Source organism: Hyaena hyaena, unplaced genomic scaffold (genome assembly GCF_003009895.1).
Source record: "Hyaena hyaena isolate Hyena2069 unplaced genomic scaffold, ASM300989v1 scaffold_465, whole genome shotgun sequence".
In the NCBI taxonomy this organism is placed as follows: Eukaryota; Metazoa; Chordata; class Mammalia; order Carnivora; family Hyaenidae; genus Hyaena; species Hyaena hyaena.
Window position 1 is genome coordinate 1,048,328 of NW_024081097.1, and position 25,389 is coordinate 1,073,716.

A 25,389-nucleotide genomic window follows, 5' to 3' on the forward strand; every position below is an offset into this window, starting at 1 on the left:
ATAGCTCACTTGTGGATGAACTAAAGGAGAATATATTCCCAGTCCTTCGTATCTTACTCCAGCACATCTGTGCCAAGGTACCATTTGTTTTAATAATACTAGTAATAATAATAAAAGGGCACCCGGGTGGCTCAGTTGGTTAAGTATCCAACAATTGATTTTTGCTCAGGTCATGATCTCACAGTTTGTGAGTTCGAGCCCTGTGTCACAGACTGTGCTGACAGCACAGAACTTGCTTGAGATTCTCTTGTCTCCTTCTCTGCCCCTCCCCTGCATGGACTCTCTCTCAAAAATAAATAAATAAACATTTAAAAAAAAGGTTCTCCAAAGAAATAATAATAATGATAAAAGTATAAAATATGTGTGAAGGTAAACATCTGTTTGGTTCTTTTTGTTTTTTTAATAAGTTTTTTAACGTTTATTTATTTATTTTAAGAGAGCACACAAGCGAGCAAGGGAGGGGCAGAGAGAGAGAAAGAGAGAGAATCCTCAGAGAGAGGGGGAGGGGGCGGGCAAAGAGAGAGAGAGAAAGAGAATCCGTACCAGGCTCCGTGGTGTCAGTGCAGAGCCCAGTGTAGGGCTCAAACCCACAAACTGTGAGATCATGACCTGAGCCGAAACCAAGAGTCAGATGCTTAACCAGCTGAGCTACCCAGGTGCCCCATGTGTTTGTGTGTATTTTTGTTTTGGGAAAGAGTCTGTTATCATTACGGAAATTAGTTTTAGTATTTTCACTACATGTTCCTGTGGCAGAATATTCTTTATTGGGTGAAAAACTCTTTTTATTTTGGAAAAATTCACACATATAAATAGAATAGAGTGATGTGCACCCACCTTCAACAATTCTGTGGCATTTATACCCTTATAAGGTATAACTTCACCAACACATATGAACACTGGGGGTTTTTTTTGAAGCAAATCCCATCGTATCCATTGGTAACATAAATATTTCGTATGTGCCTCTAGAGGATAAGAACTCTTTAAAAACCACAAAATACACCACACGCCAAAGAAAATATATAATGATTCCTTAATGTCATCAAATATCCAATTTTCAAATTTTTATGATTATCTCTTACATTTCTATAGTAGTTTAGACAGATGATTCTTAACTTGAACCTAGTAGATTGTAGGAGGTCTATGAACTCTCTGAAATTATGTGGTAAATTTGTATTCCTGAGGAGAGGGCTCATAGATTTCCTGTAGTTTAGTTTTCAGAGGAGTTTGAAACCTAAAATTTGTTAGTAATTCTTATAACATTTAAAGATTCACCAAATAGTTACATTCACTAATTTTCCACTTGTGTCACAACATGTGTCTTAGTTGTCCTACAGGTAGATATTGGCTGAATGGCCTCACTGTTTACGTTTCAGGTGACTGACAAATCAGAGTACCGGACCTATGCAGCCCAGTCCCTGGTCCAGCTGCTTAGCAAACTTCCCAGTAGGGAATATGCCACGTTCATTGCCTGGCTTTACAGATATTCACGAAGTTCCAAGGTAGGAGATAAATCTGCATAAAATCTTGGTTCCTGGCTTAACAACCTCCTGACAGCCAGATCGAATATGCAAGGGATCCTTTGGTTTTTTATTCCGGTCTGATGGAGATTTTTATGATTTTGCTTTATCAGATCCCACACAGGGTTTTTACTCTTGATGTTGTCTTAGCTCTGTTGGAACTGCCTGAAAGAGCGGTAGATAATACTCTCTCCTTGGAGCATCAGAAGATCATAAAGCATAAGTTCTTGGTGCAGGAAATTATATTTGACCGTTGTGTAGACAAGGCACCAACTGTCCGCAGCAAAGCACTGTCCAGTTTTGCACACTGCCTGGAGGTGTCTGTTACCACTGCATCGGAGAGCATCCTGGAATTTCTGATTAACAGTAAGTGTGGTGACAGTTGTGACAGGGAGCCTGTCTTGTGTTTGTGAAGAAACTGGAGTGCAAGGGAATTATTGTTGTTGGAAAAGTAATAGATACAGTATGATATACTATTACCCTCATAAACCTGTATCAGTATATTTTATTGTGAATAACTTTTTAAACACAGTCATACCTTGGAGGTACTCTGGGTTCCTTTCCAGGCCACCCACGATAAAATGGATTTTGCAATAAAGCAAGTCAAATGAATTTTTTGGTTTCCCAGTGCATACAAAAGCTGTGTTTTCACTACACTGTTGTCTGTTAAGTGGCACCAGCATTATGCCTTAAAAAAGTACATACCATAATTAAAAAATATTTTATTTCTGGGGCACCTGGCTGGCTCAGTTGGTAGAGCATGCAACTCTGGATCTTGGGATTGTAAATTTGAGCCCCATGTTGGGTGGAGAGATTAATTAAAATAAGTCTAACAAAACAAAACAAGACAACTTTATTGCTAAAAATGCTAACCATCATATGAGATTTTAACAAGTTTTAATCTTTTTGCTGGTGGAGGGTCTTGCTTCTATGCTGGTGGTTGCTGAAGGTTGGGGTGGCTGTGTCAATTTCTTAATAGGACAGTGAAGTTTGCCACTTCAGTTGACTTTTCTTTTAGCAAATGATTTCTCTGTAGCATGTAGTGCCGTTTAGCATTTTAGCCACAGTAGAACTTCCAAAATTGGAGTCCATCCTCTCAAACCCTGTTGCTGCTTTACCAGCTAAGTTTATGTGATATTCTAAATCCTTTGTTGTCACAGCTCCTTCACCAGGAGTAGATTCCATCTCAAGAAACCTCTTTCTTTGCTCATCCATAAGAAGGAGCTCTTCATCTTTTCCTCGTTTTATCATGAAATGGCAGCAATGCAGGCACATCTTCAGGCTCCACTTCTGATTGTTTCTATTGATATTTTCACCTCTGCAGTCAGAACACATACACCATGTATTAAGTTTGCTGTGTTGTATGGGTATGCTTCATGGTACCCCAAAACAATTATAATAGTAACATCAAAGATCACTGATCACAGATCACCATAAACATGAAAAAGTTTGAAATATTGTGAAAATTACCAGAATATGACACAGATACAAAGTGAGCAAATACTATTGGGAAAATGGTACCCATAGACTTGTAGGATGCATGGTTACCACAAACTCTCAATTTGTTAAAAGTTTAGTTTCTGAGAAGCATAATAAAATGATAAAACAATTGATTTTTGTGTGAAAAACAATGTATGCCTGTAGACAAGCCTGATACATTTGAAAGGACTTTTAAACTATTCATGTTTTAGAGGGGAGATTCTTGGCTGCCTATACACTACTTTGCATTATTGGGTATTGGCTGTATTGGGTCCAATATCCATTTCAAATGCATACTGAGGAGAACACTATTAATTGTCAGCGGTTTGGAATCTGTCTTGTCTTTAGACCTAATTATCTTGATTTTGATTCCTCTGAATATTTATTTGGGGGTTATGATACTATGACATTTTCCCCGCTTATCTGTCTGCTTATTTGTAGCTCCTGCAGTTTCAAGAACAGAGAGCCACCATGGTACCTTACTGAGAAATTCAGCAGGTAATTTTCAGTATTGAATAATTGCCTTTTTATTTAAAGGACTTGCTGGATATTTGACATGCTTTTTTCTGTCTCCATACTTACATATTTTAATATTGAACTTTTTTTCTTGTTCAAGGAAGTTGAAATCATTTCAATAATACGTAATTTAAATGTGTAATATGCTGTGCGTTTATTATTAGAAGGCATAACAATTTTTTACCTCAGTGACTGAGCCTTTTTTTAACTTTATTATTTTTAAGCTTTTTCCTATCAGAAGCAAACACTTAACCCTTCTGGAAGCTCAAGAGTGATCAATATAGACAACAGTGGTGAAACGGATGGATCTGGGGGTATGTCATATTTTATCACTGTCAGATGAGTAATAACTATTGGATTTCAGACACTGTAAGTAGAGTCTAAAAAACTTGGAATTTTTTTCTTACTAATTTATCCTGAAGAATAGGAACATCTTGGTTTCTTCTTAAAAATGGAATAATTTTTGTTTTATTTTATCTTTTATTGATGTCCTTGCACTCTATTTCATCTTAAGGTAAAGAACAAGATATGTTCCACTTGTCATGTACTGAACCTCAGTATTTCTATAGTGCTTAAGAGAATATTAGCAAATATTTTATTTCTTTATTAAAGGCAATTGTGAATTCTTGAGATTGCCGACCAGAAAGGGTCCAGCTACTAGAGAATGTGCAGTTCAGATTAAGTTTGTGTTTGCAGAAAAGTCATCACAAAAAAAAGGGAAATGATAAAGAATACTGTTGTACCCAGTCTTGTTCCTGTTTTTAATTTCTCATTACATTTTTTCAATATGTCATCTTGACTCTGATTCAGGCAGCCCAGAGTACACCTTTTATTTTTTCTTAAATAATTTATTGTCAAGTTGGTTTCCATATAACACCCAGTGCTCATCCCAACATGTGCCCTCCTCCATGCCCATCATCCCCCTTCCCCTCTCCCCTATCCCCAGTAGCCCTCAGTTTGTTCTCAGGATTCAAGAGTCTCTCATGGTTTGCCTCCCTCCCTCTCCTCAACTATTTTTCCCTTTCTTCTCCCCCATGGTCCTCTGTTAAGTTTCTCCTTATCCACCTATACATGCAAACATATGGTATCTGTCCTTCTCTGCCTGACTTATTTCACTCAGCATGACACCCTCAAGTTCCATCCATGTTGCTACCCATGGCCAGATTTCATTCTTTCTCATTGCCATGTAGTATTCCATCATATAGATAAACCACATCTTCTTGATCCATTCATCAGTTGATGAACTTAGGCTCTTTCCATGTTTTGGCTATTGTTGAGAGTGCTGGTAAGAACATTAGGGTACATGTGCCCCTATGCATCAGCACTCCTGTGTCCCTTGGGTAAATTCCTAGCAGTGCTATTGCTGGGTCATAGGGGAGTTCTATTGTTAATTTCTTGAGGAACCTCCACACTGTTTTCCAGAGGGGCTGTACCAGTTTACATTCCCACCAACATTGTAGGAGGGTGCCCATTTCTCCACATCCTCACCAACATCTAGAGTCCTATGATTTGTTCATTTTAGCCACTCTGACCGGCATGAGGTGGTATCTCCGTCTGGTTTTGATTTGTATTTCCATGATGGTGAGGGATGCTGAGCATTGTTTCATGTGTCTGTTGGCCATCTGGATGTCCTCTTTGGAGAAGTGTCTGTTCATGTCTTCTGCCCATTTCTTCACTGGATTATTTGTTTTTCGGGTGTAGAGTTTGGTGAGTTCCTTATAGATTTTGAATACTAGCCCTTTATCTGATATGTCATTTGCAACTATCTTTTCCCATTCCGTCACTTGCCTGTTAGTTTTATTGATTGTTTCCTTTGCCGTGCAGAAGCTTTTTATCTTGATGAGGTCCCAATAGTTTGTTTTTGGTCTTGATTCCCTTGCCTTTGGGCAAGTGTTGAGTAATAAATTGCTGCGGTTGAAGTCAAGGAGGTTGTTTCCTGCTTTCTCTTCTAGGGTTTTGATGGTTTCCTGTCTCACATTCAGTTCCTTTATCCATTTTGAGTTTATTTTTGGATATGGTGTGAGAAAATGATCTAGTTTCATTCTTCTGCATGTTGCTGTCCATTTCTCCCAGCAGCATCTGTTAAAGAGGCTGTCTTTTTTCCATGGGATACTTTTTCCTGCATTGTCAAATATTAGTTGGCCATACATTTCTGGGTCCAATTCTGAGTTCTCTATTCTATTCCACTGGTCTGTGTGTCTGTTTTTGTGCCCATACCATACTGTCTTGATGATTACAGCTTTGTAGTAGAGGCTAAAGTCTGGGATTGTGATCCCTCCTGTTTTAGTTTTCTTCAATATTACTTTGGCTATTCGGGGTCTTCTGTGGTTCCATACAAATTTTAGGATAGTTTGTTCTAGCTTTGAGAAGAATGCTGGTGCAATTTTGATTGGGATTGCATTGAATGTGTAGATTGCTTTGGGTAGTAATGACTTTTTAACTATTTTTCTGATGCATGAGCATGGGATGTGTTTCCATTTCTTTGTGTCTTCCTCAATTTCCTTCATAAGTTTTCTATAATTTTCATCATACAGATCTCCTATATCTTTGGTTAGGTTTATTCCTAGGTATTTTATGGTTTTTTTTGTGCAATTGTGAATGGGATCAGTTTCTTGATTTCTCTTTCTGTTGCTTCATTATTGGTATGTAAAAATGCAACGGATTTCTGTACATTGATTTTGTACCCTGCAACTTTGACGTCTTCTTTGCCAATTCTGATGCCTTTTATTTTCTTTTGTTTTCTGATTGCTGATGCTAGGACTTCCAGCACTATGTTAAACAACAGCGGTGAGAGTGGACATCCCTGTCATGTTCCTGATTTCAGGGAGAAAGCTCTCACTTTTCCCCCATTGAGGATGATGTTAGCTGAGGGCTTCTCATAGATGGCTTTTATGATGTTCAAGTAAGTTCCTTCTATCCCGACTTTCTCGAGGGTCTTTATTAATAAGAGATGGTGTATTTTGTCACATGCTTTTCTGCACCTATCGACAGGATCGTATGGTTTATATCTTTTCTTTTGTTACTGTGGTGTGTCACATTGATTGATTTGCGAATATTGAACCAGCCCTGTAACCCAGGAATGAATCCCACTTGATCATGGTGGATAATTCTTTTTATGTGCTTTTGAATTCGATTTGCAAGTATCTTGTTGAGGATTTTTGCATCCGTATTCATCAAGGATATTGGCCTGTAGTTCCCTTTTTTTTGCTGTGTCTGTCTGGCTTGGGAATCAAAGTGATGCAGCTTTGTAGAATGAGTTCAGAAGTTTTCCTTCGATTTCTGTTTTTTGGAATAGCTTGAGAAGAATGGGTATTAATTCTGTTTTAAATGTCTGGTAGAATTCCCCAGGGAAGCCGTCTTATTTGTTGGGAAGCTCTTATTTGTTGGGGGATTTTTGATAACTGATTCGATTTCTTCACTAGTTATGGGTCTGTTCAGATTTTCTATCTCTTCCCGTGTGAATTTTGGTAGTGAGTGTGTGTTTAGGAATTTATCCATTTCTTCTAAGTTGTCCAGTTTGTTGGCATATCATTTTTCATAGTATTCCCTGATTGTTGCTTGTATTTCTGAGGAGTTGGTTGTAATAAGTCCATTTTCATTCATGATTTTCTCTATTTGGGTGCTTTCTCTTTTTTTTTTGAGAAGCCAAGCTGGAGGTTTGTCAATTTTGTTTATTTTTTCAAAAAACCAACTCTTGGTTTCATTGATCTGTTCAGCTGTTTTTTTGGATTCTATATTGTTTATTTCTACCCCGAGTTTTATTAGTTCTCTTCTCCTATTGGGTTTGGGGTGCTCTTGTTGCTCTCCTTCTAGTTCCTTTAGGTGCACTGTTAGATTTGTACTTGCACTTTTTCTAACTTCTTGAAATAGGCCTCGAGTGCAGTGTACTTTCCTCTTAGGACTGCCTTTGCCACATCCCATAGAGTTTGAATTGTTTTTTCATTTTCATTTGTTTCCATATATTTTTAAATTTCTTCTCTAAATGCCTGATTGACCCATTCATTCTGTAGTAGGGTGTTCCTTAAGCTCCATGTTTTTGGAGGTTTTCCTGGCTTTTTCCTATGGTTGACTTCAAGTTTCATATCATTGTGATATGAAAGTGCGCATGGTATGATTGTAATTCTTTTATATTTATTGAGGGCTGCTTTATGTCCCAGTATGTGATCTATCTTGGAGAATGTACCATGTGCACTTGAGAAGAAAGTGAATTCCATGGCCTCAGGATGTAGAGTTCTAAATATATCTGTCAAATCCATCTGGTCCAATGTGTCATTCAAGTCCATTGTTTCTTTAGTGATTTTCTGTCTAGTTGATCTATCCATTGCTGTAAGTGGAGTATTAAAATCCCCTGCTATTAGCACATTCTTATCCATAAGATTTTTTTCTCTTTGTGATTAATTGTCTTATGTATTTAGGTGCTCCTGTATTCAGTGCATAGACATTTATAATTGTTAGCTCTTACTGATGTATAGACCCTGTAATTATTATCTAATGTCCTTCTTCATCCCTTGTTACTGCCTTTAAAGTCCAGTTTGTCTGATATAAGTGTAGCTACTCCAGCTTTCTTTTGACTTCCAGTAGCATGATAGATATTTCTCCATCCCCATACTTTCAATCTGAAGGTGTCCTCAGGTCTAACATCAGTCTCTTGTAGACAGCAAACAGATGGATTTTTTTTTTAAATCCATTCTGTTACCCTAGGTCTTTTGATTGGAGCATTTCATCCATTTACATTCAATGCTATTATTGAAAAATATGGGTTTAGAGTCATTGTGTTCTTTGTGGGATTCATGCTTGTGGTGGTGTCTCTGGTACCTTGTGTTCCTTGCAACATTTCCCTCATAGAGTCCCCCTCAGGATTTCTTGTAGGGCTCGTTTAGTAGTGATGAATTTTTTCAATTTTCGTTTATTTGGGAAGACTTTTCTCTCTCCTTCTATTCTGAATGACAGGCTTGCTGGATAGAATTTTCTTGGCTGCATATTTTTTCTGTTCATCACATTGAAGATTTCCTGCCATTCCTTTCTGGCCTGCCAAGTTTCAGTAGATAGGTCTGTAACCACTCTGATAGGTTTCCCTTTGTATGTTAGGGCCCTTTTATCCCTAGCTCCTTTCAGAATTCTCTCTTTGTCCTTCTGTTTTGCTAGTTTCACTATATGTTGTGCAGAAGAGCGATTCAAGTTATGTCTGAGGGGTGTTCTCTGTGCCTCTTGGATATCAATGTCTGTTGTCTTTCCCTGATTGGGGAAGTTCTCTGCTATAATTTGTTCAAGGACTCCTTCAGCGCCTTCCCCTCTCTCTTCCTCTTTTGGAATTTCTATGATACAGATATTGTTCCATTTGATTGTGTCTCTCAGCCATCGAACTCTCCTTTCGTGTTCCTGGATCAGTTTATCTCTTTTCCTTGACTTCCTCTTTTTTCTATAATTGTGTCTTCTAATTCACCTGTTCTCTTCTCTGCCTCTTCAGTCGTGCATTGGATGCCTCCATTGTATTATGCATCTCATTTATAGCATTTTTTAATTCATCACAACTATTTTTAAGCTCCTAGTCTTTGTAGCAATAGTTTCTCTGATGTCTTCCACGCTTTTTTCAAGCCCAGCGATTAATTTTATGACTATTGTTCTAAAATCTTGTTCAGTTATGTTGCTTATATCTGTTTTGAGCAGTTCGTTAGCTGTCATTTCTTCCTGGAGTTTCTTTAGGGGAGAGTTCTTCCATTTAGTCATTTTGGCTAGCTTTCTGTCTCTTGTTAGTTTTAAAAGCTTGTTATGCAGTCTGCACCTGCAAGTACTTCTGTATTAAAGAGGGCTCTTTGACACTCCAGGGCCTGTCCGTTCAGGAAGTGTTCTTTGAATGGTGTCTCTTGGTCTCTCTTGTTGAGACTTGGGTTATTTTATTTCCCTACCTGTAGTGGTATTTGGGACTCTCCACTATGTGTACTTTGGCTTGTTTCTTGAGGTAGCCCTGGAAAAGAAAACAGACAGACAAACACACAGGGAACAAAGGCACACAAATGCACAGACAAGTCCAAAAACATGCAAACTGAAAGGGAAAAAGAAAAAGGAAAAGAAAAGAAGGGAAAAAAAAAAGAAGAAGGAGGAAAAACAAATAATAAAAATAGAAATAAAAAAAAAAACAAAAAAGAAAAAAACCCAAAAGACAAAGGACAGTCTAAAAGCATAACGCCAGAATTCCCAACTACAAATAAAGAGCCAGGTGTATGCAGTGCTGATGGAAGAGCATGTGCAAAGAGAGAAATGACAGGGTAGGGAGGAAGGGAAATTGGACAATGACCAGATAGAGACACTAAGAGGCTTAATTCAGAGAGAGAAAGAATAGAATATGGTAAGAGGCGAGGAGAAAGAAATGAAGATAATGTTACTCAGGGAAACTATATAGTCTGATTACTCCAGAGAGAGAGAAAAGTAACAGTGGAGGTATAGACTATACATCTAGAGAATGGATTAAATGTGACTGTTTAAGCAAACCAGTGACCAGAGTGCCCATTCCAGCAGAGGGGAGGGATATGAATGAGACAAAGGAAAATATATCTGAATAGAAAGAATCGATCTAGAATTAATCACGGCAGTGCATCCATGTTGGTCTTGCCCCGGGCTCTGGTAAAAAAAAAAAAAAAAGAAAGCAGCTCTCTAGTGGGTATGGGTGTGGTTTGGTTTGGTGCTGGCGGTCTTAGCCTCCACTGCGTCCTGCTGGCGGCATCCCAGTCCCTTCCCGAACCAAGCATTGCAAATCACTCGTTTGGGTCCGACCTCCCTGTGTCGCAGGCAAAGCTGAGGTGGGCCGTGCTCTATGTCCCAAGCCACGCCTCATTTCCAGGTCTTAGTCTGTGTGCCTCATTGATACTACCCGAAGTGTAAACCCGCAGGCTGAGTCCCTCCAAGCAGTTTCAAGCCCATCACCTCCCCACTGCAGACTGAGCTGAGCTAGAAGAGCGGTGGAGCTACTTCAGGCACACTTCCCCTCCGGGTCGAGTTGGCGAGCAGAGGAGCAATTTCTCCTGCGTCGCCTGCAACGGGGCATCCAGCTCAAGGTCAGCTGGACAGCTGGAAACCAGATCCCTCTGTGTCCCGAGCTGAAGTTTTTCTCTTCTCCAGGGACAGGGACAGTTCCTTGAGCAGTTTCAGCCACTCTTTCTTTTCCCCTCGACTCACCGCTGCTCCCTGAAAAGGGGGCTCCGTCCCCTCCCTCCGTGTCTCCGGTCCCGGCCTGTTTTTATCTTCCCTAGTTTGCACTCATGCTATAAGATTGTTTTCTCAGCAGACTCTGTCTCCTTTTCCTCCCAAACTCCTGGATTCTGTAAGGGTTCCGATAGCTTCAGGCCTTCTCCATTTGAGAGATGGGTGCAAGTGAAATGTATGAAGCTCTCTACTCCTCCACCATCTTGCCTCGCTCCCCCAGAGTTCACCTTTAATGTATGATAGGAAACTATGAATCTAAGCTCCCACTGAAAAAGACAATTCAGAATTTAGATTATAATTTCTCTTCATTAATAATATGAACCATATTTACTACATGGAATGGTTGTGGGTCCTCTCTCCCATGGACTTCCACAGGATTCTGAATACAAGTGATGCCTGATCTCCTTCATTGACTTACTGAACCTGGAGTAATCTGGATGGTTTACTCCATCTAACCTGGATGGTTTAAGTGTTAATGTGATTCAGGAGGGAAAAAAAAGAAATATGGACTAGACAGTAGGCAGACCTGGAGCCTACTCCTAGATTCTGTTTCTGTCTAGCTGTGTCATCTTGAGAAAGTCACTTTACTTCTCTGGGCTCCTTATTCATCTGTGAGATGACATAGCATGAAATAGTGGGGAACACACTATTAGAAAGGAGAGGCAGTCTGAGTTCTGGTATCAATTCTGTTACTAAATAGCTGCTTGACTAAGACACGGAAGTTAGCAAAGCACCCTAATTGTCACTTCCTGAATCTTTCACTTTCCCAGTCTGTGAAAATAATGTTAAGAGAAGTGGTTTTTCAATATAGATAAGTGAGAAAATATGTGTATAGAGGATTAATTTTATAATTAGACTAATTTATTCTGTTAACATTTATCTCATCCCTTCTAATCTGTGCTAGGCATTATAGATACTGACTTTAATAAAACATAATTCCATCTGTTGAGGAGCAATGGGAGTAATAAATATACGTGTATACAAATTTTACATATATATATATATATAAAAAAAATAGTAAGTTGTGAGATACGTACTGAGGTATCTGTAAAATGTCATGAGGATAATTACTTATTTTGGCCTGAAAGATTAGCATGGAATTTGGATTTATATGGTTAGATATTAGCATGTAGTATTCAAATTCAGAGCAATAATTCAATTTATATATTAACCGATTTTCTAAAATATAAAAAACAAATTATTCTGGAAAAATAATGTGTTGATTCCAGTCTTAAGTGCTTTCTTTGTGGTGGGTCTTTTGTTTTGTTTTGTTTTTTGAGATGTAATTCATATACATACCATTTAAATAAAGTGTATGATTTAGTGGTTTTTAGTGTATTCACAAAACTGATCAATTTTCAGAATATTTCCTTTGCCAAAAAGAAACCCTGTACTCATTAGCAGTTACTCCCCGTTCTCCCCCTTCCCCAGCCTTTGCCAGCCACCAACTAGCTTTCTGTCTCTATGGATTTGTCTGGTTTTGACATCCACATATATGGAAACATACAATGTGGTTTTTTTTTTTTTTTTTTTGTGGATGTCTTCTTAGCATAACATTTTCGAGGTTTGTTTGTCAGTTGATAGACTGGGGTTGTTTCCATCTTTTGGCTATTATGAATGGGGGTGTTATGAACATTCTTGTACAAATTTTGTATGTAAATATTCATTCCTTTTGGGTGTGTACCTAGGAGTGGAACTGATGCTAGGTCATGTGGTAACTCTGTGTTTAACATTTTGAGGAACTGCCAAACTGCTTTCCAGAGTGGTCACATCATGTCTCAGTCCCACTAGCATGTGTAATAAATCTTATTTCTCCACGTCCTTACCAGCACTTCTCATATCTATTTATTGTATCCATCCTAGTGGATGTGAAGTATCTCACTGTGGTTTTGATTTACATTTTCCTGATGACTCATGATGTTAAGCAAACTTTCATATGTTTATTGACCATTTATATGTCTTCTTTGGAGAAGTTCTTTGCCCATTTTTTAAAATAGATTATTTGTCTTTATTTTTGAGTTGAAAGAATTCTTTGTATATTCTGGCTCCAAATTCTTTATTAGATATATGATTTGCAAATATATTCTTTTTCTCATTCTGGAGGTTGAATTTTCAGTTTCTTGATGGTGTTCTTTGAGGCATGAAACATTAGCTTTCATGAAGTCTAGCTGTCCAGTTGTTTTTTTTATTTTTTATTTTGTTTTTTTTTTGGTTTTTTTTTTTTGGCTTGTGCTTTTGGTGTCATGGCTAAGAAATCACTGCCTAATTCTTCACAAAGATTTACATTTATGTTTTCTTTTCAGAGTTTTGTAATTTTAGCTCTTATGTTTTGGTCTTTGATCAATTTTTAGTTAATTTTTTAATATGGTGTGATGTAGGGGTCCAACTTATGTATGTAAATATCCAGTTTGACATAGCACCATTTGTTTAAAAGAAGTTTTTTCTCCTTTGAATGTTCCCAGCACCCTTGTCAAAAATCAATTGATCTTAGATACATGGGCTTATGTACTTTCATTTCTCTTCCGCTGGCATTCCATTGTCTTTCCTTATGGCAGAACCGCACTGTGTTGATTACTGGTACTTTATACTAATTTTGAAATTAGGAAGTGTAGGCTCTGCATTCTTTTCCTTGTATTTATAGATTGATTTGGCTATTCTGTTTTTCTTATATTTCCATATGAATTTTAGGATCATCTGTCAGTTTCTGAAAGGAAAAAAAGCCAACTTGGATTTTGGTAAGGATTGATCTGTAGATCACTTTGGCTGGTATTGCCATCTTAACAATATTAAGCCCTTCTGTCCATGAACATGGGATGCCTTTCTATATATTTAGGTCTTCTTTAGTTTGTTTCAGTGATGTTTTTCAGTTTTCAGTGTAATTCTTGCTTTTTACGTTTATTCCTAAATATTTTATTCTTTTTGGTGTTATAATAAGTTACATTGGTTTCTTAGTTCCATTTTCAAATTGTTCATTGTTAGTTTTTACAACTGATGTTTGATGATTTGATCTTGTGTCTTGCAACCTTGCTAAATCTGTTACTAGCTCTAATTGTGTGTGTGTATATTCCTTAGGATTTTCTATATATAAGCTCATGCCATCTGTGAACAGAGTTTTTCTTCTTTCTTTCCATCTGGATGCCTTTTCTGTCTTTTCCTTGCCTACTTTCCCTGGCAAAGGACCTCTGTACAATGTTGAAAAGAATTGGGGAGAGCAGACATCCTCATGTTTCTTCTGTACTTTGTTTTCAGTCTTCCACCATTGAGTGTGATGTTAGCTGTGGGTTTTTTCAGAATGGCTTTCATCAGTGTGATAAAGTTTCCTTCACTTCTGAGATTGTTGAGTGTTTTTATTATGGAATGGTGTTGGATTTTACACATGCATTTTCCTCATCTGTGGAGACAACCATGTGGTCTTTGTCCTTTATTATATTGCTGTGGTTTTTTATTACATTGATTGATTTTCACATGTTGAGCCAACATTTCATTCCTGGGATAAATCCCAAGGCTGGTATATAATCCTTTTTGTATCTTGTTAGATTTGATTTGTTGATACTATATGTATTGGCAGGAGATTTTGGCCTATTGTTTACTTTTCTTGACATGTATTTATCTGGTTTTGCTCTCAGGGTAATACTGGCTTAATGGACTGAGGTGGAAAGTGGTTTCTTCTGTTTTTTAAGTGTTTATGAAGAATTGGTGTTCATATTTGTTTTAACATTTGGTGGAGTTCTCCAGTAAAGCCATCTGGTCCTGGACTTTTGTACATGTGTGAGAAAGTTTTCAATCTCCAGTTCATTCTCTTTACTTGTTATGAGTATATTCAGACTATTTCTTCTTGAGTCAATGTCCGTGGTTTTTATCTTTGTAGAAATTTGTTCATTTCATCCAGATTACTCAATATAACATAAACATTTTTCATAGTATTTCTTTGCAAATCCTTTTTATTTCTGTAATGGCAGCAGTAATGTTTCCTCATTCTTTCCTGATTTTAGCAATTTGAATCTTCTATTTTTTTTCTTGATTAGTCTATCTCTAAAAATTTGTTAATTTTGTTTTTTTTTTTTTATCAAGGAATCTACTTTTGATTTCATTGATCTTTTCTGTTTTTTCCCATTCTCTATTTCATTTTGTAACATACTTCCATATACATGAATGGCTCTTCGCATAGTTTGGGATCCCTTAGCCTTTTCAGCAGGTCCTTGAAGTTAATATTGTTTTCATAATAATATCAAGACTTTGTACTCTTCAGCATTATGACTCTGAAATAGAGATGAGAATCTAGCTGTTTTTCATTTAGCCAGACATTAAAGAGTTTATAAAGATGTAAAACAATGCCATTATTTTCACTAAATTTTTTTGGAGGGGAAATATAGGTATTTTTCATTTAAAAATATACTATGCATAGTGGCACATCTTCCTTTTTTAAAATAAACTATTAAATCTTTTTTACCTGAGATTTTTACCAAAAAAGCCCTTAGAAGTCTTCAGTGATTTTTTTAATAGTGTAAAGGGGCCTATGATCAAAAAGTTTTAAAGCCAATATTATATATTATCTTATTTAGTCTTTAAAAAAATTATGATTTGGATATTCCTTTTTTGTAGCTAAAGAAAATAGAAGAGCTGAATAATTCATTCAGAATTTTAGACATTGGAGCCAGGATTTAAAATTGAATTTTTAATATTCCAGAATTTGTGCCCTTTAAAAATTATATTACTATGCCCTTTGCATTATTGTGAATAACTAATTATTTGACTTTTCTTTTTTTTTCTACATTGTTTCATACTCAGATTTCTCAGGATTTAAAGCAAGCTAATTAGTTTTTTAGAGTATTTTCTCAGTATTGTGTGGTGAGATGTTAGGTACTATAAATATAGTTTTTCTCAGACTATGTAATGATTCTTTGGCATTTCCTCAACAGTGAGATGTGTCATGGGAATGCTGAAAAAGAGAATCAGGGATGAGAAGACCAATGTCAGGAAGTCTGCACTCCAGGTGTGAGTTTTTTCTAGGTATTCTTGAATGTGCTCTTTTCAAGCACTAAAAACCTGGAAATATTTTGTAAAAATTCTCTGCCATACTCATTATTTAACTTGTTTTTCACCTAACATTTGTTCACTTTGATCCTATTGTATGTACAAATTACAGACACGAACTAAAGGTTTATCTGTTTTTAAAGTTCCCGCTGGGTTGTTGACTTTTTATTACCTATTTATGGGGCACCTGGGTGGCTCAGTCAGTTAAACACCTGACTTCAGCTCAGATCATGACCTTGCAGTTGGGGAGTTCAAGTCCTGCAACGGGCTCTGTGTTGACAGCTCAGAGTCTGGAGCGTTTCGAATTCTGTCTCTCTTTCTCTCTCTGCCCCACCCGACTCATGCTCTGTCTCTGTCTCTCTCTCTCTCAAAAATAAACATTAAAAAAGTTGTTTTAATAAAAAATTTAAAAAAGAATTACATATTTATATCCTTTTTTTCTTTAATTTTTTTTTTTTTAATTTATTTCTGAGAGAGAGAGAGAGAGACAGCGTGAGCAGGGGAGGGTCAGAGAAAGAGGGAGTCACAGACTCTGAAACAGGCTCCAGGCTCTGAGCTGGCAGTCAGCACAGAGCCCGACGCGGGGCTCGAACCCACGAACCGTGAGATCATGACCTAAGCGAAAGTCGGACGCTTAACCGACTAAGCCACCCAGGCGCCCCTTTATATCCTTAATTTCTCTTTTTGGAATAGGGATTCTTAGTATGGGAACCATGAATGAATTTTAATAGGGTGCATGTAACCCCCAAAATGGTTTGTTAATACTTGTTTATATAAATGTATGTCAGATTTTCTCCAGAGAGAGGCCTTAGCTTTTATCAGATTCTTAAAAGGTGGAATGTTACTGGGTGGAGGGATGGATCTGTACCTCAGAAATGTTAAGAACCACAGACTTAAGTCTTATTTTTGTCTACAGTGCATAAGTTATTAATCCATGTTACATATGCTTCTTCTAGGTATTAGTGAGTATTTTGAAACACTGTGACATCTTGGGCATGAAAGAAGAGCTATTGCTGCTGCAGGACCAGTGTCGGGACCCTGCAGTGTCTGTCCGAAAGCAGGCCTTACAGTCTCTTACTGAACTTCTCATGGTGAGAGACAGTGTGTTTTTACATTTACAATAATTAATAATAATATTTCAGCAAATGGGGCATCTGGGTAGTTCAGTTGGTTAAGCGCCTGACTGTTGATTTTGTCTCAGGTCATGAGTTTGAGCCCTGTGTCAGGCTCCATGCCCAGTGTGGAACTTGCTTAAGATTCTCTCTCTCCCTCTCCCTTTGCACTGGCCCCTGTTCACCCCTCCTCCTGCTCACATGTAAGTGTGTTACCCCCTCACACACACACATATACACACACACACAAATACATACAAACACTAAATAAATAATTCAGCCTAATAATTACCTCTTGCAAAATATTAAGTTGACTAATGGAAATTCTACCAGGTCTACTGAAGGACTATACAGTGGAAGAGAAGAGAAGAGATTATCTTTTCATTACATATGATTATGTCTCATGTTAATATAATTATAGACTCATGCTAAAGAATGCAGTGATTAGTCTTGTCTTGACTTCAACTTAAATCTCACATAGAAATATCAATGGCAAAATAAATTTGGTGAGACCAGAGACCTAGATTAATTTTTGAACATTAAGACCTCTTAGATGATATTGTCAAAATAGCAGATCCAGTAATCCAATATTTAATTTTCATCTGCCAAATAATTAGCTTTTGAAGAATTTTTAAAGCCAGTTTATTTCTTTATTTCATGATAGAAAGCATTAAACAGTGCATACTTTGACTTCCTCTGTCAGCATCTATTTTAATTTAATTGGGATAAATATTTATTATTTGCTCTTAATCCTTAAATTATCAGGGCGCCTTGGTTGGTCTGGTGTCCGACTTTGGCTTAGGTCATGATCATACCATTAGTGAGTTTGAGCTCTGTGTCGAGCTCTGTGCTGACAGCTCAGAGCCGGGAGCCTGCTTTGGATTCTGGGTCTCCCTCTCTCTCTGCCCCTCCCCCACTCTCACTCACTTCCTCTGTTTCTTTCAAAAACAAATAAATGTTAAAAAAATATTGAAATTACCAAAAAGTGCTGATTTACTATAATAATACAGTAATGACTTCCTAAGTTTAAAATTTCAGTATGCACTGATATAGAGTAACTGAAGATTGAACTTTTTTTTACTATATATTTCAAATGTTGCTTTTTTTTTCACTTATTTATTTGTACTTGTGTGTGTGACCACATACAAGTCTCAAAACGTTGACTACAGCCTCACTGATTTGTATTTAGAATTCTGCTAGTATCAGACTTCTTTATGATTTCATGATGTTTCATTCCCAAGGCCCAGCCTGGATGTGTCCAGATACAGAAAGCCTGGCTGACAGGGATCATTCCAGCTGTGATGGACTGTGAGAGCACTGTGCAGGAAAAGGCTCTGGAATGCCTTGACCAGCTCCTGTTGCAAAACATTAAGCATTATAATAAATTCCATACTGGAGACAACAGCCAGGTACTGGCTTGGGCACTCCTTACTCTCCTTAGTACAGAAAACCAGGAACTGAGGTATGTTAATTGTGTGACTTGTTTACCTTATAGAAAGCCATAAAATTTTTTATTAAAATTTCTGTATTAGGGGTTCCTGGGTGGCCCAGTGAGTTTAGCATCTGACTTTTGATTTTGGCTCAGGTCATGAGCTCATGGTCGTGAGACTGAGTCCTGCATCAGGTTCTGTGCTGGCAGTGCAGAGCCTGCTTGGAAAGAAATTCTCTCTCTCCCTCTCTCTTCCCTTCCTCCACTTGTGCATGTGCATGCTCTGTCGGTCTCTCAAAATAAAAAAATAATAAACATTAAAAAAAATTTTCTGTACTGATCTTGGAAGATCAGCTTTCCAAATTACTTAATATATGTGAAGACTCAATTTTGGTCTTTTTTTTTTGACCCAATTCAAATCTCAACATTTTCATGATGACACTTTTTTGTGACGCTTTTGATCTCCTCCTGTGCTTTTCTCTGAGTGATGTTTAGTTTTAAATTGATGTCTTAACATGTAGTAGAAAACGCTGATGAATATGATATAATAATATTAACTTTCCATAATACTAGTTTTTATGAAAGATGACTTCCTAGTTCTTGTACATTAAACTTCTCCTGATATTTTATTGGATTCATTGACTTAATACCACTGCAGTATTCTTTCCCATTAGATAACATTTACCAAGTGTACACTATACAGTGAACACTGTAGTGAGGAGTTAGCACCTAAAATGGTAAATTTTAATCTATATTGCAGTAATCTTACAATCAGCTTGACTATCTTTTTCCTTTTTTTTTTTATCATGTAGGAAATACTTCCCTCCTTATTTACATGTAGTTATGGAAGAATTATCATACAATGGAAATGTAATAGATTTTTTTTTTTATCACAGAATACTGTTCTGTGGCCCTGTCAAAACACCTCATCTCTCTGGGCCTTGGTTTTCCCATTTGTAAGAGTAGCCAGTTGGATTACATGATCTCTTCAGGTCCCTTTTTGTATTAAAACTCTATGATTGAAAGCATATTCATTCATTAAATATTTCCTCAGTACCAGCTAGATGCTTGGCTAAAATTCTTAGAAGGCTTAGAAGGGAGGAGAATTTAGCTAGCAATAGAATCACTTACTTTTTGGGGCACCTGGGTGGCTCAGTCAGTTAAGTGTCTGACTTCAGCTCAGGTCACGATCTCACAGTCTGTGGGTTCAAGCCCCACGTTGGGCTCTGTGCTGACAGTTCAGAGCCTGGAGCCTGCTTCAGATTCTGTGTCTCCCTCTCTCTCAGCCCCTACCCTGCTCGTTCTCTGTCTGTGTCTCTCAAAATAAAATGAAGACATTAAAAAAAAAATTTAAAAAAAAATGAATCACTTACCTTTTGCTTTACTCAGGCATCTCAGTAAGCAACCCCAACACTTAAAATTCAGCATAAAAAGTAGTAGCCATTCTTCACAAAAAAGCAGGGGAAGCCTACCCTATAGCTCATGAGATGCTGTTGGGAGATTTATTTCATTTATTTTTCCCTTTATAAAACTTTTATACTGGAATATAACATCCACAGAAAAGTATAATAGGTCAGTACATAGGGTCAGTAAGTATAAAAACGAAAATATACCCATGTAACTACCTCCCAGGTCAAGAAATAGAACATAGCTAAGCCCAAGTAATACCTCACACTCCGTCCCATCACTGTCCTTCCCTTGTCAAAGGTAACCACTGCTGTGATTACTTCCCTCTGTTCTACAACTTTATATAAATGGAATTATGTGGTATGTATTCTTTGTGTGTCTGACTCCTAACATTCAAAGCAATAGAAGGCTCATTCATGTTATCGTGTGTAGCTGTAGCTTATTTACTTTCATTGCTCTGTGTGTGTGTGTGTGTGTGTGTGTGATTTTTATAAATAAAACATAATTATCCATTATACTGTTGATAGATGATTGAGCTGTTTCAATTTTTTTTAATATTATATATAATGCTGCTATGGATATTTCTGTACATATCTGTTGATAACACAGGTACATGCATTTCTGTTGGGTATATACCTGGACACAGTATTGTTGAGTACGTTTTTAGGTACCTCTAATGGATACTGCCAGGGAGTTTTCCAGAGGGGTTGTGCCAATTTACATTGCACTCTGGCAGGTGTGGGAGTTCCATGTTGTGGCCAGCATTTCATATTACCAGTCTTTTTCTTTTTAGTCACTTTAATGGATGAATACTGATGTTTTATTATGGTTTTAATTTACATGACCATGTTGAATAATAAGATTGAGCCTCTTTTCCTATGTGGATTAGCATTTATATGTTCACTTTTATGAATTACCTACTCAGGTCTCTGGACTTTCTTTTCTTTTCTTTCTTTATTTTTTATTTATTTCTTAGCGAGAGAGACAGCATGAGCAGGGGAGGGTCAGAGAGAGAGAGACACACAGAATCCGAAACCGGCTCCAGGCTCTGAGCTAGCTGTCAGTACAGAGCCCAATGCAGGGCTCGAACCCACGAACCGTGAGATCATGACCCGAGCCGATGTTGAACGCCCAACTGACTGAGCCACCCAAGCGCCCCTCTGGTCTTTCTTTTAGACTGTCACTCTTTCTTGCTTGTCCATCTGAAAGTGTTCAGTATATATTCTGTGTACAAGCTATTGTTACACGGGTTGCAAATGTCCTCTCCCACCTCATGATTTGCCTTTTTACTCTCTTGATGGTATCTTTTGATGAGTTCACTTTGTCAGTGGTTTTCCTTATGGTTAATGTATTTTTAGAGAAGTCTTTTCCTACCTCAGGGTCATATATTCTCCCATGTAATCTCCTAGAATTTTTTTTTCTTTCTTCCTTTTATGTTAGGTCTTACCTGCAATTAAGATGTGCCATAGTTTCCTTCACAGGCCTTGTTTTTGTTTTAAGATAGGGGAATGTGGTTATGTAAATTTGAAGTCAGAAGAAAAGGGGGAGATAAAAAAAAAATACTGAGGATGAATGGAAGGGATAGTTAGTAGAGTTTCTGAAAAAGAACAATATTATATGAAAGACTCATTTTATAAGGTAGAAGGAAAGAACTTTAGAAATAAAAAGAAACAAAAAAATACGGGAAAGGAGGGGTGACTGGGTGACTCAGTCAGTTTAGCGTCCGACTTCAGCTCAGGTCATGATCTGTTGGTGAGTTAGAGCCCCACGTTGGGCTCTAAGCTGACAGCTTGGAGCCTGGAGCCTGCTTCGGTTTCGTGTCTCCCTCTCTCTTTTTTCCTCCCCTGCTTGCACTCTGTCCCTCTCTCAAAAAGAACACACATTAAAAAAAAAAAAAAAATACAGGACCAAAAGTACAAAAGAGGAAATGATATGAACCCTAGAACCTCCGAGCCTTCTCTTCTCAGTACAGTAATAGAATATTTGCTCAGTACAGCAGTGACAGAGCATTATACACAATAGCCAGAAAAGTGAAAATACCCCAGCTGTCCATGAATGGGTGAAAGGACAAATAAAATGTGATATATATGTACAACAGGATATTTTTCAGCCTAACAAAGTAACAAAATACTGATGCATGCTACACTATGTGGATGAACCTTAAAAACACGCTGAATGAAATAAGCCCAATACAAAAGGACACTTATTGATGACCTCCCTTCTCTGAAATATGTAGAATAGTCAAATGCTTAAAGGCAGAAAGTAGAAAGGTGCTTATCAGGGGCTGTGGAGAAGGCAATGGGGAATTACTGTTAAGTGGGTACAGAGTTTCAGTATAAGGTGATAACAGAGTTCTAGAGATGGATGATTGCACAACAAGTGTGAATGTACTTAACACCACTGAACTATACACCTGAAAATGGTTAAAATGGTAAACTATTATATATTTTAGCACAAGACAAAATATATATTTGCTCAAAGTTAGGAAGGAGAGTGTAGAATTAGGGTCTTAAGTGTAAAGAAGTTTTGGAATAGCCTTTATAGAAAATGAACTAGGGTATAAGTTCTCAAAGTGTGATGGATTCATGAGCTCAGACTGTTTTGATTGTAATAATAAGATGTTATAAGCCATTTTTCACTTTTATTGTTTCACAGGACTATAGTAGAGTTTTCCAGACGCATACGATGATATTGAAGCAAATTGAATGCAGAAGCAGTTACAATAATCCACCTGCCTTCTGTTTAAGCCAGACCATAAATAGATTTACAAAAGTATAGAGCAGTGACACTCTTTTCACCAAGTTTATTTTGTTTTAAGAAAGATTTTTTTTTTTTATAAAGCAGTGCATCTATGTTAACATGTAGTTGGCTTATTATTTTTTAGATTAACTAAGAAATATTTTTAAGTTTCTCAGTTTTAATTTTGGCACAGCAAATATTGGCCCACAAAACTAAAGCTCTTCAAGGTGGTCCATAATTTTTGAGTTCAAAAGCACCCAGAAAATAAAAAAGCACCCAGAAATGAAAAAGTATGAGAGCCCCTGAACTTGGGAATGAATTTTTCAAAAGGAGTATTAAGAAAAGTAAGAGCTACCAGAATAGAGTTCTATAAACATTTATAAACAAAATCTGTGACTTGTTAATAAACAGAAAATAACTAGAACATCAGGGAATGTACAGGAAAAGAGACTTCACGGAACAGATGACTTTTGATTTTGAATCTTGAAGGTTAATAAGGGGGCAAAAGGGTATGTCCATGTAAAAGAAACAGCCAGTTCAAAGCCATGGAAGCATAAACACTGTGCACTGTTCAGGAGCCAGAGGATTTCACTGTGGCTGGGGAAACAGGGCTGGCTGAGTGTAAACTGAAACTGGAGAAGTTAAGCAGGACCCAGATACTGCAGAGTTGTAACATAGCATTCCAAGAAATTTGACTTTAGATTGAAAACAGAGTGGGCAGGGGGAGGCTGCTGGTGAATATAAACTGGATGGGTAATACAGGGTTTTCTATTTTAGGAAGTGTTAATCTTGAAAATAAAACACCCAGTTATTTAACCAGCAAAATGGGTTTATATGGAAATAGCACAGAATTGCATTTCGGGACAAGTACGCTGTGACAAACCACAAGCAAATCTGGGAATCAAAGGAAAAGAACTGTTCTTTTTACAGAAGAGAAAGTTGGGAGGGGCTGCTTTGAAGAAAAGTCCATTGAAAGAGAGAGTTCAAGGTGGTGATGGTTTCTCAATGGCAGAGTCGTGACAGCCTCTCATTGGCTGGACTGTTGCCAGGCAAGAAGAAATCCTTCCTCTTGCTGGAGTAGTAAAGTCAGCTTGTTTGTTCCTCTTGGATATAGTGGTCCTATCCCCTCCTGCAACTGATGACCAGTGGTAGACATGAGAGCTTCCTATTCTGGACTCCCAGCCCCATTGCCAGTGAGATTTCCTTTATTTAGTTTCACAGGAAGGATCGCAAAGGCACTTGTGTTTGGTGACCAGCAGATGACTAGAATCTAAGAAAACAAGCTACCACTGAAATGATTTAAGTTAAAGGTGATGAGGGCCTACATCAAGGACAAGGCAGTGGGCATGAAGACAATGAGGTATATTTAAAAATATTTAACAAGGAGAAGTACAGAGGGGGTAGAGGTTTGATTTGAGGGTTGAAAGAAATCAGTGCACTTCCTCTACTCAAGTTGCTCACAAGCTAGTGGAAAGAGAGAAAATAAATTCACTATTTTGGTAGAATTTTAGGAGCAAAGAGGGAGGGTATAGAGCAGTTTAGTAGTTTTTTTGTTTGTTTTTGTTTGATTGCTTTTTAACTTTTTTTCTTGTTTTAGCTATTGATGGTGGCAATAGCTGAATTATTCCTAGAGGTGGAATAAGTAGAAATTAACCAGACAGCCATAACAGTGAGAATTTCCAGACAGAAAATAGCAATGCAAAGGATTAGAGGCCTGAAGACTCCATGATTCTATCCAAAATAACTGGTCAGTGGTATTTCCATTGACTGAGGTATGGAAAGCAGAGGCAGGAGATGGAAATCCAATTTAAATGTGGGCTTGCAATGCTTTGTCATATTTGAGTGGAGAGCTTTTGGTAATGAATGAGATCACCCAGCCCAGCGTTTCAGTTGTAGATAAGAGAAGAGGACTAAGAATAGAACTTTTCAAAATGAGCCCGAAGAGTGATTTGATAAAAGGAATTAGTGAAGGGAAAAGAAAAGAGAGCCAATAAGGAGACCAGAGTACAAAGGCAGAGAGAATGGTCAATAATGCCTTGTAGAGGTCATGGAAAATGGAAACTAAAGATAGTCCATTGGTTTTGAAATTAGGATAGCTGTCAGTGGTTCTGTACAAAAGACCCAGGTTGGTGTCTGTTGAAAGCATTCTAACTTGGTAGGGAGTGGCTTGTGATCGTCAGTGGGGCTAATTGAGCAGTAAGCTAATTGGGGGAGACTTTTGGAAACTGTTCAACTGATATGGAGGGGTGTGAGTTGTCAGAAAAGCCAAATTTGAGGTTTCAAAACTGGAAGTTCAGAGGATTCTTTTCCCATTCTGTTCACTTCTTATAGTAAACATTACTTAATGTATTTTTTGTGATTCTTTTTAATAAATTTTAAAATATTTGCTGATTCCATTTGTGTTGTTTTTGGACCATAGTCATGTATGAATTGAGTTACCTGCAGTAAAACTTTAGACATTTATAGATAGATTTCTAAGCAATAGCTAATTTATTGAAACAATTTACATGGGTATGTTTATTGTATATAGATGTGTTTATTTTGTTACAGTTGCCTTCTGCATGCTTTGAAAAGTCTTTTTTTTTCATTTAATGAGAAAGTCTTGGTGCGTGTGTGTGCGCACGCGCGTGCGCTCATTTGCATGTCTGTTGCAGTCTAAGAAAAATTAATTGTGGGAAGAAGTGTATTTTTCACTTTACTTAGATATATAATACTGCATTTGTGTCATGGCTCGTGTTTTCTGATTCAGTGCTGTGGAAAGAAGGCAAATAAGAAATTATTGAAAACAACAGATGACATAATGCAAACTTTAGATTAATACACCAGAAGCGTTTTTTGTTTCATTTTTAAAGTGTTTGAAATATGTATTTCTGAATGGTGTTGGTGGGTCATGGCAAAATTTAGCTCATTTAATATCACCATAATAATATCTATCCAGTCCTTCCATTGAAAAAAC

The 25,389-nt window shown here is 37.4% G+C and overlaps 1 protein-coding gene across 3 annotated transcripts in view; it reads left to right on the forward strand.

Annotated features, from left to right (window-relative positions):
- NCAPD3 (non-SMC condensin II complex subunit D3) overlaps nucleotides 1-25,389 on the forward strand; it is a 70,675-nt gene that overhangs the window by 16,887 nt on the left and 28,399 nt on the right. For all 3 annotated transcript variants that reach the window (XM_039253785.1, XM_039253784.1, XM_039253786.1), the window contains exons 9-16: nucleotides 5-77; nucleotides 1,374-1,499; nucleotides 1,631-1,883; nucleotides 3,438-3,494; nucleotides 3,737-3,826; nucleotides 15,632-15,705; nucleotides 16,703-16,837; nucleotides 18,100-18,320. In XM_039253785.1, coding sequence (XP_039109716.1) covers nucleotides 5-77; nucleotides 1,374-1,499; nucleotides 1,631-1,883; nucleotides 3,438-3,494; nucleotides 3,737-3,826; nucleotides 15,632-15,705; nucleotides 16,703-16,837; nucleotides 18,100-18,320 — 1,029 coding nt within the window. The remainder of the gene's footprint in view (nucleotides 1-4; nucleotides 78-1,373; nucleotides 1,500-1,630; nucleotides 1,884-3,437; nucleotides 3,495-3,736; nucleotides 3,827-15,631; nucleotides 15,706-16,702; nucleotides 16,838-18,099; nucleotides 18,321-25,389) is intronic.